The sequence below is a fragment of the Triticum urartu genome, chromosome 4A (genome assembly GCF_056163025.1).
Source record: "Triticum urartu cultivar PI428250 chromosome 4A, HENAU_Tu73, whole genome shotgun sequence".
NCBI lineage: Eukaryota > Viridiplantae > Streptophyta > Magnoliopsida > Poales > Poaceae > Triticum > Triticum urartu.
The window spans coordinates 5,755,345-5,773,317 of NC_141876.1; the positions used below are offsets into that span (position 1 = coordinate 5,755,345).

General features: G+C 48.8%; 2 protein-coding genes and 1 long non-coding RNA gene across 3 annotated transcripts; 1 reads left to right on the top strand and 2 right to left on the bottom strand.

Moving 5' to 3' along the window:
- Nucleotides 1-5,666: 5,666 nt before the first annotated feature.
- LOC125550156 (UDP-glycosyltransferase 73C3) lies at nucleotides 5,667-7,399 on the bottom strand. Its single transcript, XM_048713080.2, has one exon. It carries the CDS (start codon nucleotides 7,334-7,336, stop codon nucleotides 5,891-5,893), a length of 1,446 nt encoding a protein of 481 aa, XP_048569037.2. The 5' UTR covers nucleotides 7,337-7,399; the 3' UTR covers nucleotides 5,667-5,890.
- A 442-nt stretch (nucleotides 7,400-7,841) lies between these two features.
- LOC125550155 (cytochrome P450 CYP72A616) lies at nucleotides 7,842-10,296 on the top strand. The gene is made up of 4 exons (XM_048713079.2): nucleotides 7,842-8,257; nucleotides 8,734-8,954; nucleotides 9,028-9,272; nucleotides 9,370-10,296. Exons 1-4 carry the CDS (start codon nucleotides 7,945-7,947, stop codon nucleotides 10,184-10,186), a joined length of 1,596 nt encoding a protein of 531 aa, XP_048569036.2. The 5' UTR covers nucleotides 7,842-7,944; the 3' UTR covers nucleotides 10,187-10,296.
- Nucleotides 10,297-12,968: 2,672 nt separating this feature from the next.
- Nucleotides 12,969-13,572, bottom strand: LOC147974312 (uncharacterized). Its single transcript, XR_015601940.1, has 2 exons — nucleotides 13,411-13,572; nucleotides 12,969-13,268 (listed from the first exon to the last, which is right to left on the bottom strand). It is a non-coding gene; the product is annotated as an uncharacterized LOC147974312 (long non-coding RNA).
- Between the last annotated feature and the right edge of the window lie 4,401 nt (nucleotides 13,573-17,973).

Sequence of the window (17,973 nt, forward strand, 5' to 3'; positions counted from 1 at the left end):
CCGGGGTATCTTAGTACTTAATTAAGTAGGATCAACTGCCCCTTTATTCTTCCTGCATTAAACCATAGGTGGCAATAGAGCCAAGTGATTAGGCCCAACTTAGAATTCTCCTTAGCATCGATAAACCCTACATGATAAACCCAACATAGGTGGCAATAGAGCCAAGTGATTAGGCCCAACCTAGGGTGCCTCGGCATCGATAAACCCTAAATGATGAAAACTTAACTTGGCTGCCCCGGATGCCTCGGTGTCGATGAGAACCTAAATGATGTACGCTTAGGCTTTTAGGGTGCCTCGGCGTCGACAAACCCTAAATGATGAAAGCTTAGGCTTTTAGGGTGCCTCGATGTTGACAAACCCTAAATGATGAGACCACGATCTTGTTCCTTGACAATAACCAACTTTTTGACCAAACTTTTTTCCTATTTAGAGAGAAACATGGCCCACAACGATGAGGCCGGTGGTTCGGGCGGCAAGCAATTCTGGGAGCTGTCCCAGGAGATGGAGGAACAACCTCACCTCTATGAGGATGCCGCGGAAGACACCGATCCTGATTACACAACCCCTAGTGGCGTCGGGGATGACACCACTAATGGTGCCGCCGAGGATGCCACCACTGATGATGGCGGCGCACACACAGATGGCAGCCAACCGAAGAAGCAAGGGAAGGACCGGCGCCCGAATGCGCTCCGCACCCTCAAGGAGGAATTCACTCAAGTGGACTCCGACGGGAATCCAACAGAGCCCAAACATATAGTCAAGGGGTACTCGCTTCAGCTCGGGTGCATTCTCCGGAGCACCGTCTCGATCAACACCGAGAACCTTAGGCATAAGGACCGAGGGAATTTGCGCAACCTCCTCTTCACGAAGCTGCACGAACGATACAAGTTCCCCACCGAATTTGAAAACACACGCCTCTCAAGGAATAAAGTGAACAGTGCCGCCCTCACGAAGATGAGCACGGCCCTGTCTAATTGGAAAAGCGCGGTGAAGAGAATGATTGATAAAGGTGATAGTTATGAGAAGATCAAGGAGAAATATCCTTTGATGAGAGAAGATGAGTACAAGGAGTTCAAGATCAAGTGCGAGAGCAGTGCAACCTCCGAATCAAGTCAGTGGGGGAAAGAAATGCGGGAGTTGAACTTAGGGGAACACAAACTCGGTCCCGGCGGTTACAGAGTGGCGGAGCCTATATGGGACAAGGAGGACGCGGAGCGTGCCGAGCAAGGCCTACCGCCCCGCTTCGAGAAATACAGCGGTGACAAGCAGACCGGGAACTATGTCAGGGCCCGGTAAAAGGAGGACCCGATAACAAAGGAGCTTACCACGGATCCGAAGACCGGGGCGCTTGAGCTTCTTCTGGTAAGGAATACACCCCCGCGTAATATAGTTCCATATGGTTGCACTCTAATTAATCTCCAATATTTCTAAATGGTTCACGTTCCTTTCGCAGGACACTGAAAGCAGTAGCGCGGGGTCGTCTAAGAGCTCCCCTTTCAACACCCCTTTAAATAGGGCGTTGAACGTAATGAAAAACAAGGATAAGCTCACTAAGACGACATCAGCTGGTCGTGTGGCCGGCAAAGGCTTGTCCACAAAATGGGGGTCATACTATACCGCTGGTGTGCGGAAGGAAAAAAAGACCAGCTCGGAAAGCCAGACGCGCGAGGTTGAAGAACTCAAGGCACAAGTGGCGCGGATTCCAGAGCTTGTCCAAGAGCAAGTGCAACAACAACTTGGAACGACGCTCAACGCCATGGTGCCTACGTTGATTCATGGGCTGTCGACGTGGATTGCGGGCGGCCAACAAGGGCCTCCCCCGGTTCCCAACTTCACGGCCAGCAACTCGCACAGCGCGCAGGCGACACCATTGGTGTCTCCGGCGGCGCCATTGGTGTCTCCGGCGGAGGCGGTATTCGTGTCTCCGGCGCCGGCACGGGCATTGGAGCTTAATGCACCCGGGTGTACGCCGGCCGGCACCTCGCGAGCAAGCGCCCCCTTCGTCAATTGCACGCCCGCCGTTGGCGGTGCCTCGACATTAGCCGAGCTCGACGGCATCACGGTAACCAAGCCTCTCGGCCGATGACTTCATCTCCTTGTCTTTGACTGGGCATCCCTGACGCCCTGTACATGTTTTCGCAGGGCACCGCCGACGTTCCTTGCACTCTTCTGCACTTCGTGGGCGCCGAGTTGGTCGATGTCGCCAAGGGCAGAATCGTTCAACCGGGCAACCCCATGTTCCACGGTAATCCGATGCCACCCACAATGTATAGGGTTGAAGTGGTTCAGGTGCTGCCAGGTTGCGACGAGCTGTTACCTCCGATTCGACCCGCTGGGGCCGACGAAGAAGATGAGATGACCCTCAGCACCTGCGTAAACTGGCCCCTGCTTTGGCCGAAGAGCCAGATTCGTTTGGGGGCGGGGGACACCACACCACAGACAAGACCGCCAGTCGTGCCGGCGCCAAGCCATGGCAAGAACGCCGCAACGCTACCGGACCTGCCGGACATCCCTATGGCACAGGATCCGGACAGCCCTATGGCACAGGATCCGGACGGCGACAACAACGACGACGGTACATTTACCAAAGTTGATAAGTACTTTGCTGAACATGGGTACGCTGACGAGTTCTGCGGGCCTTTTTCTCAAGAACCCAACCAAGACGACCATGATCTAGCTGGTACGGCGGAGAAATCGAATTGCAACAGGCGTCGTCTGGCGTTCAGTTCTCAGGACACGCCTCCAGCTCCCGCCTTCACCGAGCCTCAGATAGCTGAGGTGCGAAATATTATCAGCCCCAACATGCTCAAGAAGGCGGTCTGTGAGCAGAACTTGGTCCCATTACAGGAGGTCAAGAAGAAGGGACGGAAACGAAAGACTAACAAGGGCGCCGGTGCGAGCCAGCCGGCACCGAGTTCGATCCGTGCTCAGGACGGGCCACCTTCACCTAAGGATATCTCGAGGAGGGTGCATGTGGCGGGTAGGGCGATGCTACCGCCAAATATGCTGAATGCTGCAACCGGTGCTATGCGGAGTATGCACGACAATGTTCTTTCTTTGGAGAAGCGGCGTCTCAGAGAGAATGATGTGGCATACCCGGTTTTCGTGGCCAAGGTGCGAGAGGGCAAGGGCTTTGTGGATGGCGACATCGGGGGTACGATCGTCCTGCGGTTTGATGACATCTTTGCTATGTTTAACCTTCATCCGCTGCACTACACCTTCGTTCGGCTATTTTCGTTGAGTATGGAGATGCGGATCATTAGAGACAAGACCCCGGACATCGTGATAGTCGACCCCTTCTACATGCGTGCCAAGCACTTGAGCAGTGTTGGGGACCGCCAAGTTGCGAGTTCACACCTCGAAGGCGTCATTCTGGCAAACCCAGATAAGGATAACTTCCTTGTGGCTTACTTTCCCGAGTAAGTCATCCCTTAACCGCCCCGTAACATATGATTTCTTAGATTTCGATCGTTCTTTTTTTAACATTCCGTGTTATGTGCAGTGACACACATTGCACACTCATCCTCTTAAGCCTGAAATATTCCATGGCCACGTATTTAGACCCGAACCGTAACTCCAAGATAGACTACACAAATGTCAAGAAAGTTCTTGATGATGTTCTCCCCGCCTACGCCAAATCTGGAGGCACCTTCACCAGGGCAGTTCGTAAGTACGGCAAGCACATGTTCTCACACAATACGAAGTTCTGCTGCGTCAAGCAGCCGCCTGGCGGTCAGAAGGATGCCTACTACGCCCTCCATCACATGCGGGCGATCGTAAGGGACCATCATCAACTTCTGCTACCAGATAATCTCAAAGATTGGGCCGCGAGCTTGTCCGCAGTCCAGGACGCGGACCTCAGACAAGAATTCTTTCGCATCCAGTCGGAGTTTGCGGACATCATCCATCAAGATGTCCTTCATACCTCGGGGCAGTTCTTCCTCAGATATCAACCGTCCAACAGTGAGATAGATGAAATGCTACAAATGCAGGGTGACAACGATCGCGATTTCATGACCATCACGACAGACGGCGGCTTCATCCACGTTCCTGTCCGATGAGTCGAGTCGAAAATAGTGATGTGTAGTTCTGAAACATTGATTGGCTCATGTTGTAATTGTACTTTAATGAATTCGTATGTCTCTTTGGTTTGGACAGTCGTTCAACTTAGATGTAATCGATGCTATTTATTAGTAGGACCATGAATCGTGCTATTAATATTTTGCTTTTCTCTTCCGATCCTTTTGTTGCATACTTACATATTGCTTATGTATTGTCTGTTGTTTGGCTTGTGCATAGAGATGTCGTCGTATGTCGTGTACAAGGGTAAGGTTCCCGAAGTCTACGACGACTGGAAGGAGTGTCGGAGATAGGTTCACCGTTTCAGCGGTAATAGTTACAAAGGGTACACCACTAGGGCGGAGGCCGTATCTAGATACGCCCGCTATCTAGCGGGAGAGAGGAGGGAGCGTTGGAGGAACCGGATGAAGACCAGTTTGATCGCGATGATGCTCATCGTGATGACCACAGCTCTCTTCTATGTGATGGTAGTTTAGATGATCGATGTTGACTTGTAATGTGAAGAAAAACTCGATACTCGCGGTCTTGAGACTTATAATGTTTTATCTTTGTTCGGTCTTTTGAATTCGGAGACTAATATGATGAATTGTATTCGGAGACTAATCTTCTATTATATTCGATGAATCTGATGTTGCTGTGTGCTGCTGTCTATATTCTGTCTAATAATATATTTTATATTCTGTCTAATAATATATTTTGTAACCTGCGCAAAAATCAGAAAAGGAAAAAAAACAAATATTCATACTAATGGCGCATCACCACCAGGTGCGCCATTAGTATGCCAAAGGATACTAATGGCGCATCAACAGAGAATGCGCCATTAGTATGACAAAGCCATGCTTACGTATGGCCCCCCGGGAGGCACACTAATGATGCATGCTGTTACATACTAATGGCGCACTAGTAATGCGCCATTAGTAAGATATAGTAGTGGCGTGCTACTAATGGCGTCAGTGCGCCATTAGTGGTGCGCCATTAATAGGCAAAACCAGTGCGTCATTAGTAGGCCTTTTCCTAGTAGTGCCTGCAAAAAATGTATGCATGATATTCTGTTAAAAACCAAATCATTTCTGCAATTCCAGATAGACCACAACAACGCGCACACTCCGACACGAATTTGTCTCGCTAGGTCGGGCTCAATCCCATTAAGCCACACCCCGAATAACGCGTTAATGGAAGGAGGTGGCATAATATTGAATGCAATGTGGACTGTCTGCCAAAGAACTTTGGCTAGCGGGCAATCAAGAAAAAGGTGCTTAATCGTCTCATCCCTATCACAGAAACTACACCTAGTAGATCCTGTCCAATTATGCTTAGTCAGGTTGTCCTTGGTTAATATAACTTGTTTATGAACAAACCACATAAACACTTTTATTTTCAAGGGAACTTTGACAGCCCAGTCATGCTTAGAGGTAGGAATGAGGCTGGAGTTAATGACATCAATATACATTGATTTAACTGTGAATACTCCAGACCTAGTAAGCTGCCAGCGTAATTCATCGGGTTGTGGGGAAAGCTGAACCTCCATCAGTCTCGTAACGAGATGGAGCCATTCCTCCCAACGATTGCCGGCCAATGACCGTAAGTTCCCTAGACGATGGTTACCGAAGAGAGACCATAGACACAGACATGGTACATGCTACCAAACATGAATACAACACTAGCAAGTATATCAACTACATTTGTGACGACAGCAGAAAATAAAGAGTGGCGAGAATGAGGTGAAGGGGGTAAAGGGGGCAAAATAACCAAGTGGTAGGGATATTCTTGAGCATTGATACTAGGGATATTCTTGAGCACGATTCACACTTCACCTAGCAGAGCAAACGGAATTAACCTGTTCCTTGCTGCCACTCCGCATGATGCTGCGTAATAGCAGTGTCAGGTTTCCATGCGACGAGCCTCCTTTCGCCATGGCTCCGTGAGCTCTCTCCCGGTACTCCTTGCACTTTCTCCTCCTCTCCTCTGCCACTGCCCCATCGCCCATCAGCTCCGACACTGCTCGCGCAATGTGCCCCCGCACTACAAGGTCCACGGCCTTTTCGCCATCGAACGGCCTAACTGGCACGCCGACGCCAAGTACGTCCACCGCAAGCCGCTCATTGAGGAACTGGTCACCGAAGTGAGGCCACGTCACGACAGGCACGCCTTGCGCGACGGACTCCAGCAGCGAGTTCCACCCGCAGTGGGTCATGAAGCCACCTACGGCGCGGTGTGACAGGATGGCGACCTGAGGCGCCCAGCCATGCACTATGAGCCCATGCCCTGCCGTGCGCATCTCGAGGGCTTGGAGCCACTCTTTTGCTTCTGGCAAAACCGTCTCGGACTCCTTCACCACCCAAAGGAATGGCTTCCCAGAGTCCTCGAGGCCGTGTCCGATCTCGTACAGCTGCTTGGGAAGCATCTGCGCGAGGCTGCCGAAACAGACATAGACGACCGTGCTTTGGTCCATCATGTCCAGCCAAGCGATGACCGTGCTCTGGTCTATGGTGCGTGCCTCCTCGTCCCGGCTATTGAGGAAGAAGGGCCCGAGCGCCCACACCGGCTTGCCCAACGCTGCCTCGTAGCATGCGACGAACTGTTCCTCAAGGCCCCGGAACGTGTTCACCACGGCACCGTCGGCCGTGCGGATGCCCTCCCTCACCTCCTCCACGAACTTCCCCCACGCAGGCATGCAAGTTAAGAAGGCAGCGGCCCATGTGTCCTTGCTCAACTCCACTCGCACCGGCATGCCCGGCACGACGTTGCCGCTGTGAAGAAGCCCGTGCTTTACGACGTTGAAGTCGCAGAGCGAGTAGAAGCAGGAAGGGCCGGTGAAGGTGAGCCGAGGGACCCCAACGCTCCTGGCGACGCCGACCGTCCACGGGTTGCAGGAGTCGGAGATGATGCAGCTGGGGCGCCAGGGCAGCGAGCGCACGTACGCCTCGAGTGGCCCGGCTAGCCTATAGAGGGACAGGAACAATTGGAGGACATTGTCGCTATTGTCGCTGCTGCCCCGGGGCAGCCCGTCGTCGGCCGGCGGGAATGGGAGCTCGACAATTTCCAGCGGCAACATGGCGCTCCGCGCCCTGTCGGCTAGTCCCCGCAGGCGCGCAGCGTTGACGGGCGTGGTGACGAGGCTCACTCGCACGCCGCGTCCCGCAATGAGGCACGCAAGGTCGGCCATGGGGGTGGTGTGGCCCTGCCCCATGAGCGGGACGAGAACAATGTGTGTTCGTGGAAGAGTAATGGATTTCTCCGTCTCCACGGGCGCCATTGTTGATGTGTACGCGGTACCAACGGTGTGAAAATGTGCCTCTATCTAATAGGAGTAGTCCCCAACGCCTCTATTTGTTGTCCATGTGCTTAAGGAATCTATGAAAAGGGAACACGTACAGCGGGAATTCAACAAAACAAAACACAAAAAACTATCCATCATATGTGATGTGCCTCTGTGCTCGGCTGTTGGCCAAGCGCGTACTCCCATGCATTCGTGTCCTCCCAGCAAATGCGACGGGCCAAAAGACAAAGCTACAAAGCTGCACACACGATAACCGATAGGGTTGCACGTGTAATTCACGTGATCGTACAGACACTTTCCTTGATGTCCGGTTTTGGTTTCTAACGTGAGCACCCGAGTAGATTATACTTACCTCTGTCTACAATGTAAGACATTTTTGCAATCTACTCTCTCTGATCAGATAGATTCGTATCTAGACATATCTAAGATAACGAATATGGATCAGAGGGAGTAGTAGAAAAAACATAGTACTTGTATATAGCAGCCACCACTCGTACACCCACTTGATCAACTCAGCAAAGGAAAAACATCATTCCCATATCCCTTGGGCTAGCTGTTCCCCACAAAATAAGGAAGGTGAAAGCATGGCGACGAGCATGATAGAAGACTCTTTTCCATGGGAGCACCAGCGCTGGGTGTATGTCTACGCAATGGCTGGCGCGGTTCTGGTGTGGTGCGCCGTGAGGGCGTTGGAGTGGGCGTGGTGGAGGCCCCGGCACCTGGAGCGGGAGCTGCGGGCGCAGGGCCTCCGGGGCAGGGCATACCACTCTGTCGCTGGCGACGCACCGTTTATGGAGCGTCTCCATAAGGAAGCCAGGTCCCAGACCATGCCACTGGGCAGCCATGACGTCGTGCCGCGGGCGATGCCGCTGTTTCACCAGACCATCAAGGAGCACGGTGCGTGTACTTTTCATTGCTTTCTTTTTTCTTGATCGTAATGTTTCTTTTTAGCCGCATTATTAGTTTACCTTCGCCACATCGTACTTCACCTGAAAACAACCAAATGTGTCCATACAAGGATTTAGTTTTCGTTATGTTTGGCTTTAATGGCTCTATAATGCATGCCGGAAATGCGATTATTAATTTAAAGTTGGCTAAAATGTCTTTTCTCTAAAATAAATAAATTGTTTTTGGGTATGAAATCCAGTGTTGATCTACCAACATCTTAATTTGGTGGCATGGCATCTCACACTAGTAGTCTCCCACACGCAACAAACGGATTGACAATAGTCCCCACTTGACAAATAGTCCACCTAAATGAACAGAAAATGTCTTACACCTAAACAGACTATAACAGAAAATTAAATTGGAAACGTGTATCCACGTAAACTTCTAGTAACAAGCTTCGATGTATTTGTCAAAAAAATTAACAGGTAAATTGTCGATCACTTGGTTTGGACCGGTGCCTAGAGTGACCATCACCGAGCCAGAACTGGTGCGAGAAGTGTTGTCCAACAAGTTGGGTCACCTTGAGAAGCTCAACCTGGGCCGACTTCAAAGGATGCTGCACCACGGTGTGGGTAGCCATGAGGGCGAAAAATGGGTTAAGCACCGGAAGATCATCACCCCTGCATTCCATCTCGAGAAGCTCAAGGTTATTAAAATACTTGTGTTCTGTCATTGACAACAAGTTCAGACCGTAACAAAAATCTCCGTTCCATTTTCAGCGCATGTTGCCGGCTTTCGCCGCATGTTGCACGGAGCTGGTGCAGGGATGGGAGATTCTAGCCGCCGGTGATGCGCCATGCGAGGTAGATGTCTGGCCCGATATGAAGAATCTGACAGGGGATGTCATCTCGCGGGCTGCATTCGGCAGCAGTTACCATGAAGGCAGGAAGGTATTCCAGCTTCAGGGTGAGCAGATCGAGCTCATCGTGCAGGCCATGGACAAGATGCATATCCCTGGTTACCTGTGAGTTCATTCTCCTTTGGCGTTTACCATGTCTTAGCACAACAATATTACTAGATTGAATTGCTCTGACTGTGCTAATGCATTTTCTTATGTGCAGGTTCTTGCCAACCAAAGGCAACCGAAGGATGAATCAGATTGTTGCGGAGATCGAGAGTGTCCTGAAAGGCATCATCGCGAAAAGAGAGAAGGCCTTGAAAGCGGGCGAAGCTACAAGTGGTGACGATCTTCTCGGGCTGCTGCTGGAGTCCAACATGGCACACTGCACGCCCGGAGATGCCGGCATCACGACGGAAGACCTGATCGGAGAGTGCAAACTGTTCTACTTCGCGGGCATGGAGACCACGTCCTTGCTGCTCACGTGGACCATGATCGTGTTCTGCATGCACCCGGACTGGCAGGGCCGTGCCAGGGAGGAGGTCATGCATGTCTTCGCCCATGGCACGACGCCAGATTACGATAGCTTAACTCGCCTAAAAATCGTGACCATGGTGTTGTACGAGGTGTTGCGGCTGTACACGCCGCTGACATCGGTCCATCGCAGGACATGTAAGCCCATGGACCTCGGCGGTGTCAGGTACCCAGCGGGCATGCTGTTCATGGTGCCATTCCTGTGCCTCCACCACGACAAGGATGTTTGGGGCGCGGACGCCGATGAGTTCAGGCCAGAGAGGTTCGCCAATGGGATCTCCAAGGCAGGGGCGTCGGCCGACGCGCCGGCCTTCTTTCCATTCGGGTGGGGCCAGCGGACCTGCATCGGCCAGAGCTTCGCGATGCTAGAGGCCAAGATGGGGATCGCTATGATTCTGCAGCGCTTCTCCTTCGAGCTCTCGCCGTCCTACACACACGCGCCGTTCCCCATCGGCCTGCTGCACCCAGAGCACGGTGCGCAACTCATGCTCACAAGGCTTCCGTGAGTTGCATATTGCAAAATCCATTGGTTAACCTGCATGTTGTGTTCGAATAAATGGGCTCGGGCCAATAAATTTAAGAATTTCCAGAAAATATCAAATGCTCATGTTGACAATAGGTGGGGTGCTAAGTTTGGTCACAGGTGGAAACTTAGAGCATCTCCACCGGCGCTCCCACTACAGCATCCAGCAAGTATACCGGACAGGCGGCTGCCCGCACCGGCACTCCCAGTTGGTTTTTATCTTTCATGTTTTTGAATGATGATTTTAAATGAACCGGTGATATTTGTTTTAAACAAAAGTTAACAAACTTAAACGGAATTTAAACTAAACCCTAGATCTAGCAGCGCAATTGGCTCTGGCCTTGAGGTACTTGTATGATCATGGCCTGTCGGAGTTGATGGTGCCGGCGGTACATACGCTCTGCCCATGAGGAACTTGCATGCCTCAATGACCGGCCGGTGATTGTGGAGTTGGCTGACGCAAGGATGCTTTAGCTCGGTATGATTCTGACCCTTGGAGCACACTCAGTCAGTTTTAATGTTAGTGTGTGTAGCTCAACTGCTTAATCAGCTCTTGGGGAGGAATTGATGTGAAATGAAATGATGGTGAGCTCGGAGGATACCAATGTTTCTGTTCAGGTGCTGCTCTTGCTTGCTTGTAGGTAGGATTGTGAAAGAGTCACATTCTGCTTAGACAGAGGAAGAAGTATACAGGCCAAGCTGTGTCATCCTGGCCTGCCGGGAGCTTGATTTGCACATCCATCCAGTTTGGGCGGCCATCTAAGCGGCACAAGCCCACCCCAACGGAGCAGGGCGATCCGACTTGCTCGCCGTCGACGGCTTCTCCCGCTCCCAGCCACCTCAGCCTCCGATCCACCCTTGCAAAGCAACTAACGAAGATGCTCCTTCAATCCATCAGCGGAAGTGGGAGAGATTGATGTAGTAAGTACATATTGATGACCCCAGCTTGGGGTCTGAGCAAGGTTTTGGTTACCGAATGGTGCATTTTTACCAGGAGGGCCGGTAAAATTGGTTGCCACGGTTACCACGAAATTTCGAGCAAATTTTGAACGAAATTGATAATTTAATTTTGAATTCAAATTCATTCAAAATAGATCGATATAGATAGAACTTGAACTTATATTAATCATAAAAGAGCTACTAGCTAGTGGAACGTTGTCTACATGTGTGCTATCAAGTGCTGCCATACTTTACTATACATTGAGCGTTTGAATTCAAAAAAATTGAAAAATTCGATTTTTTTTGCTCGAAATGCCCATTTACCGAGGGGGGCCGGAATATGCAGTAACCGTGGTAAATCTCGAAATTTCGAGCGGTAACCAAAACCCTGGGTCTGAGCAGCATGATCAATTTGTTAACCAGACTAACTAATATGTTATTTGCTTCCAAAACAAACTTATCAATATTAATTGGGGTTGCTAGATGGATGATCAATCATTTTCTTCCGCCAGCGCAAGTGAGAGAGATTGGTGTACTCTTCTGTCTGATTAACAGTGTGCATAATAGATTTGTAGTATGTTGGAGCAGTACGAAATGGATATTTCTAAAAAGGGAGCCATATCATTTAATCTTTTACTGAATCTGCCACCTTGAGCAGAAAAGTGATCTACAAGATCTATTGAGTAATCTCGGCGATCCTTCTCATTATGTTCAGGGCTTGAACATGAAAGGCTGCCCTCTTCTTCGACATAAGGCGGAGCAATACCATCAATTATGCATTAAGTCAAGATTGAATGAAAAGGGGGATATAATCCAGCTGACCGGAATTTATTGCATGATGCATTTGTGTCTTGTACTGGAGAGTACATCATAGACAAGCTCAGTGTATCTTTGAACTTGACCTCAGTACACTACTCTGAAATATAATTACTTGCTTAAGAATTCACACAAAGATCTGAACTACATAATTATATGGTATTAATGCATCATTAAATGTTAAAGAATTGATGTGAAGATATGAGCCACAAATATTATATGGGAATTAAAGGTCTTGGCGACAGCGTCGGCGCAAACAAAAACATCAAAAGTAGTAACACCTAATCTTATTTTATGTCCTTCCAACTGTTGGAAGTTGCAACATTTCTAGTGGTTTATAGTGATTGCTAGAACTCCTTGAGGTTGATATATGGTATTTATAAATAGGCAAACTTAGTTTTTTTTTACTGATTCAACCGCAAGCCATGCTCGGGTGTTGCACAGTAAGAATATACACCTAGTTGGCGCAGATATATCATGAAGACGATTCTTAAATACACATTATAAAGTCTCGGGATGGGGACAATCGTTAACGATCTGTCCATGTCATCTGCGGGTGAAATGATTATAGATGGAAATTCATTGTTTACCGATAGAGTGTCTACTTGTAGGCCACTAGGATAACATTGGCGCCCGGCAATGTTAGCGATTGCAGTGGCTTTTTTTATCTGCGAGCGCGCTGAAAATTGGACATCTAGCAATGAGGAAGAGCTTCACCTATGATTATTAAAGGTCCAGACCATTAAGGGGTCGCGTTAGAGTTTTAGCACCTCAATTCCACCACATTGTGACTATCTCCGTTAAGTCTCCATTTGTATACATCATTGATATCGTTTGACTCGTCATTCAAAATTATGCATTGCTCATGTACTTCATTATTTTGTGTTGACGCAAGTAACAATGACGTGAACAACCAAGCGTGAACGAAACAAAAGAAAAATGATAGCTAGAATGTTCCATGGTGGGGCCTTATAAGATATTGAAAAACAATTACATAGTTGATTCCAACGTACATTGAGACAACTTTTATAAGAGAAGAACTATCGGCTTCAAAAGAATACAACAAAGTACTCTTGTTCCAATCAATTAATTGCCGCTTTAAAAAGGAGAAACTCAAATTGATGGGGATGTATGGTTAAAGATGGCAGGGGTGTCTTTTTGGCACGCTTTCTTGCACTCCTCCATTGATACAAAGCAATCTTCCAGCACTAGACACAAGTAGCAACAGTTACCCGAGCAGCCCTTACTATGGATGCACAGTCCAGTCGGTAAATTGATCTTGTCGTTCTCCATGCCCTCGATGATCCGGCCTGTGGAGTGAAAAACCGAAACCACAAGTAGTTCCCACTTGTGTATTAGTAAACAAAGTTTGAGTCAAATAGGAAACAAGAAGAAAACGTACAAGAGAAGGAGCAATAGCTTTGTGGCATATATGATAGACGTGCGACTTACATTGTGCATGAAGAGCAAAGCACACGAGAAACAGTAGAGGTAGCAGCATGGCTGCTGCACGTGTGTGATTGGTGTGACTGTCCATCAAGATCAACAATCTAATGGATGCTTTGGTTGATATGTGTTGTGAATATGTGTTCTAATCAACTACCATATGCACTCGTCCTATATATAGAGAGATGGAGACCATGGTGGAGAAGGTCGAAGAAATAGGAATATTGTTCATGCCGACCTGCCGTATCAAGGTTCCCAAAAAAAGATCTGGCCGTATCAATTGCAATTAATTTCTTGTTTCCTGTGGGATCTTCTCAATAAATGGAGAATATAAATATTGGCAAACAGTTAAATAGAAAGATATTGCATGCGAGAAGGGAAATCCAACACAATATGCGCTTCATTCAAGTACCTAAATCAACAGATTTGCTATGGTAGGGAAGGATGGAGTCGGTCAGAGGTACATATATACTCTCCTTATGGCCTACAACCAATTCATATGCATGCAGATTAGTATGCCCATGGCTTTATGTGCTCTCAAGACTTTGAGGACACTATGTGGATTCTCAGCCAACATGGATGGTGGTTGATGTAGTTTGGAAGAGCTTGGGCCTCTTTCTTAGCTTAGCATGGCGTTTAGTGAGTCTGCAAAACTTACCTCATTCGCCACAAAGGTCAGGCTTAGTAAAATGGTATATCTTGCCAACCTTGGCTACAGGGCCGTTGAAGGGCCTGTGCGAGCTGTGCACTCGCACAGGGCCAGGGCCCCCAAAATCCTGGGGCCCCCGATCAGGGTCCATATACCTGTATGCGTAGTCTGAAAAAAAATCAGTTTTGGGCACTACGTTGCCTCTTGTGTCACCTGAAGGCTGAAAACACTCGATTTGACCATCCTGGGCCTGGTCCGCTCAAGGCCTCGACCCATATGCGCTGCCCATCCTCGCGTGGATCGATCCCAACGATCGTAGACGAAAGGACAGCCCCAGCGCAGTACGTGTATGTATTCTGCCGTTCTCTATTCCCTAATCTCTCTTCGCTTTCCATCTCGTTTCTCTGCGGCAGCGCGATCGATCTTTTTGGGACGACTGAATCGGCGGCTCGGTGGAGATCGCTTTGCAGCCAGGCGACGGGCAGAAGCGGAACTGCATGGGACTTGCGAGCGTCGAACGCCGCCGCGTCGGCGAACAGAAGGCCAACGGCCAACCGCAACCGGTGCCCTACGCTCCTCCTCTTTTCTTTAATTTTAATACAAACTGCAAAGTTGTACTAAGATTTTACTAAGAGGTTTTGACACATTTTTTTGTCTAGTTGTTGAAGTTCAGATGCATTGATACACTACTGTGACCATCATCAATAGTTGCTCGTCCTGTCGTCCAAGTCCAAAATCAAGGTTCTGTCTTATTCTAACTATCTATACAAGTTACAAGACTATAATATATGTGAGTTCATCAGTTCAAATGAAATGATATTATTTTTGTTTGGTTCATAAACAGAAAAAATCATGCATTCTAGTTCTAGAAGAAAGTATGATTCTGGTGCCTTAAAGTGTAAGAAGGAATAGAAATTAGAAGATGCTCAATCTCAAAGGGGTGCCCTTGATAAATTTGTTGTGGAAGAACCTCAAACTAATTCTGAAAATCAAAATCTAGATGCTAATATTGATGATGGTCATGATGATAATGTAGTAGAGGTAGAGTTATCGCTGCAGAAATTCATGAAGGTGATCATGGTCATGGTGATAATGTACACGCGGTTGAGGCTACCGCTACAGAAATTGACGAAGGTAGTGATGGCAATATTGCTGATGAAGATCATGACCCTAATCAGATGACATGAATAATTATGTTTCACCTGATATATTTGATCCTAGAAATGGGGACAGACATGATCCTAAAAATATTGATATTTTGCTGCAAAAGGGTCCTAAAAGAGAATATATGGAGCATGGTTCTTATGACAAGTTCTCTAGAAGGTTTTCTTTATTATCATTTAATAGAATTCGCTCAAATGATATGTTGGTGAAGATTAATTATGAAGACTTCATTCAAGGAACACAAGACAAATGAAACTTTCCAATAGAGCATGAGGTGAGCATATTGGTTTTAGTATTTTGCATTGATACTTGAGAATTTTCTAAACATTGTACGGAATAACATAAATTAAAATCATATAGTTAAGTAATTATGCTTAAATTATTATATGTTTTTGGGGCCTCATTTTACTTTTCGCACCGGGGCCCCGAATTCCTGGAGACGGCCCTGCTTGGCTATATACTGAACCCGTGGACTGGGCATAGATGGAGTATTTGAGAAGGATCAAAGGATAATCGATGAGGTGTTTGATGAGATATTTTGGGCGTTAGCTACCGAGATGGACAATTTCAACAACACCAGTGCCCGTCAATACCTTAAGGATAGTAAGAATGAAAGACTTGGCTTGCTGCACCCAACTCCTTGATGGCTTGTGTCAGAGCATCTCTAACCGACCCCTATAATTTAAAGGATAAAATTGCTGAGTATCCTTTAGCAGAGTATATATCCTCCTCTAAGAACTGGCGTTTCTAGCCGGTCTCCTAAGCTTAATAGAGTAAAACTTACATTTCGCTCATGCATTTCGTCGAACATTTGCTATGAGCATCCGCGGCGAGAAGCAATGATCGATGGCGACAATGCTGGCGACAACCATGGACACGAACTGTGCGCCGCCGATGGCATCATTGGGCCCTACAAAAAAATCAAACTAGAACAATCGCTTTGTGAAACCATCTGTGCATGGGCATGATGCGCTCACTGTTCTCCCACGGTCGCAGCGGCCTGCGCTCCTCCAAGTGGCCACCACCGTCCACTGCCCAGGGTGATGACTCACTCCCCCATACACGATCATCTCTAGAGGACAATATGGAACGCATGTTCGGGATGTTCAATGCCAACGTCGACGGCAGGATCTCGCGGGTTGAGCTGGCCGCACTGTTCAAGCGCAAAGCCTGACCGGCGGCGGCAGCAGCGAGGCGTCTTCTTACCCTCGTGCGATGGGGCAGCAAGGGTGGCCTCCTCGGGCCTGAGGCACTAGTGAAGGTTGTCATGGTGTGGCGGCTCGCCGGCGTGGATGTCTGCGTGGGTGTTGCGGCGGCGTGGGGGAAATCGCGGCGGTGGTGCTCGCTTGTTGCGGCGGCCGGATCTGGCCTAAAGCCACACCGGCGCGGACTGGTGACTGGTGGGCCATGGTCCGGCGCGGTGGTGCTCTACACCTACTCGAGTGGATGTCGGTGTCAAAACCGGCGGATCTCGGGTAGGAGGTCCCGAACTGTGCGTCTAGGCCGGATGGTAACAGGAGGCAAGGGACACGAAGTTTTACCCAGGTTCGGGCCCTCTCGATGGAGGTAAAACCCTACGTCCTGCTTGATTAATATTGATGATATGGGTAGTACAAGAGTAGATCTACCACGAGATCAGAGAGGCTAAACCCTAGAAGCTAGCCTATGGTATGATTGCTGATGTGTATGCTGTCCTATGGACTAAAACCCCCCGGGTTATATAGACACCGGAGAGGGTTAGGGTTACATAGAGTCGGTTACAATGGTAGGAGATCTGAACATCCGTATCGACAAGCTTGCCTTCCACGCCAAGGAAAGTCCCTTCCAGACACGGGACGGAGTCTTCAATCTTGTATCTTCATAGTCCAGGAGTCCGGCTGAAGATATAGTTCGGCTATCCGAACACCCCCTAATCCAGGACTCCCTCAGCTGCATGGTGGCTGCAGTAGGATGCAGGGCGGCACTGCTTAGATTTAGCCCATCGTGATCAAGTGGAGGTACGTGGTGGTTGGCCCTGCTGTTTTTCGAGCTCCAAAATTTTGATCTACTTCATGACGGCCTCCTCGATATGGACACCGACCGGTTCCGGTCTTCCTTTCGAAAATCTCAGCTTTTCGTGCATGGCACCAGTGGATATCTATCGGAATTGATCTGGTCGTACGCGCCCTCATCTTCGGCTAGAGAGGCTTCATGAGGGCGTGGCGCGAGGCTTCGCCGTCTTACCGGTGCCATGGGACATGTCTAATTAAGTATATATTTCCACGGCGTTGACAGAGGTGAAGAAATTCATGGTGGCTGCGATCAGAGACTGGTAATGGCGAAGAGGATTTTTGGTTGAAGAATGGCAGCACAGGTCTTTCCTGTGTGTCGGGTGTTGAGTACTTGCATCAGCGGCCTTGGTAGGAGGGGGCAGCAACACTGGTGGAAACCATTTTTGTGGTGCTCTTGAGTACCGAGCCGTGATTTTCAGGATGAAAGCCCAAGGCCTGGCCTTCATTGGTTGTACCTGGCAATGGCTTTGTTGAAGGCATTGATTTGCGATCTCGGTCTTTCTTCGGCATGAAAACTAAAGATCCTTGATCGGGCGACGACAACGCTTCTGTATTGTTTCCTTTTTGGAGGCGTCGCTTTTGGAGAGCCTATTTTGCAATCCTAGTGTTGTTTTTTGTGGTGGTTAGAGTGCTGCTGTTGCAAGTGTTTCGTCACTGCGACGGGGTCTTCGTTTCTATATTTCTCTTTTTATTTATTTTGTTTTT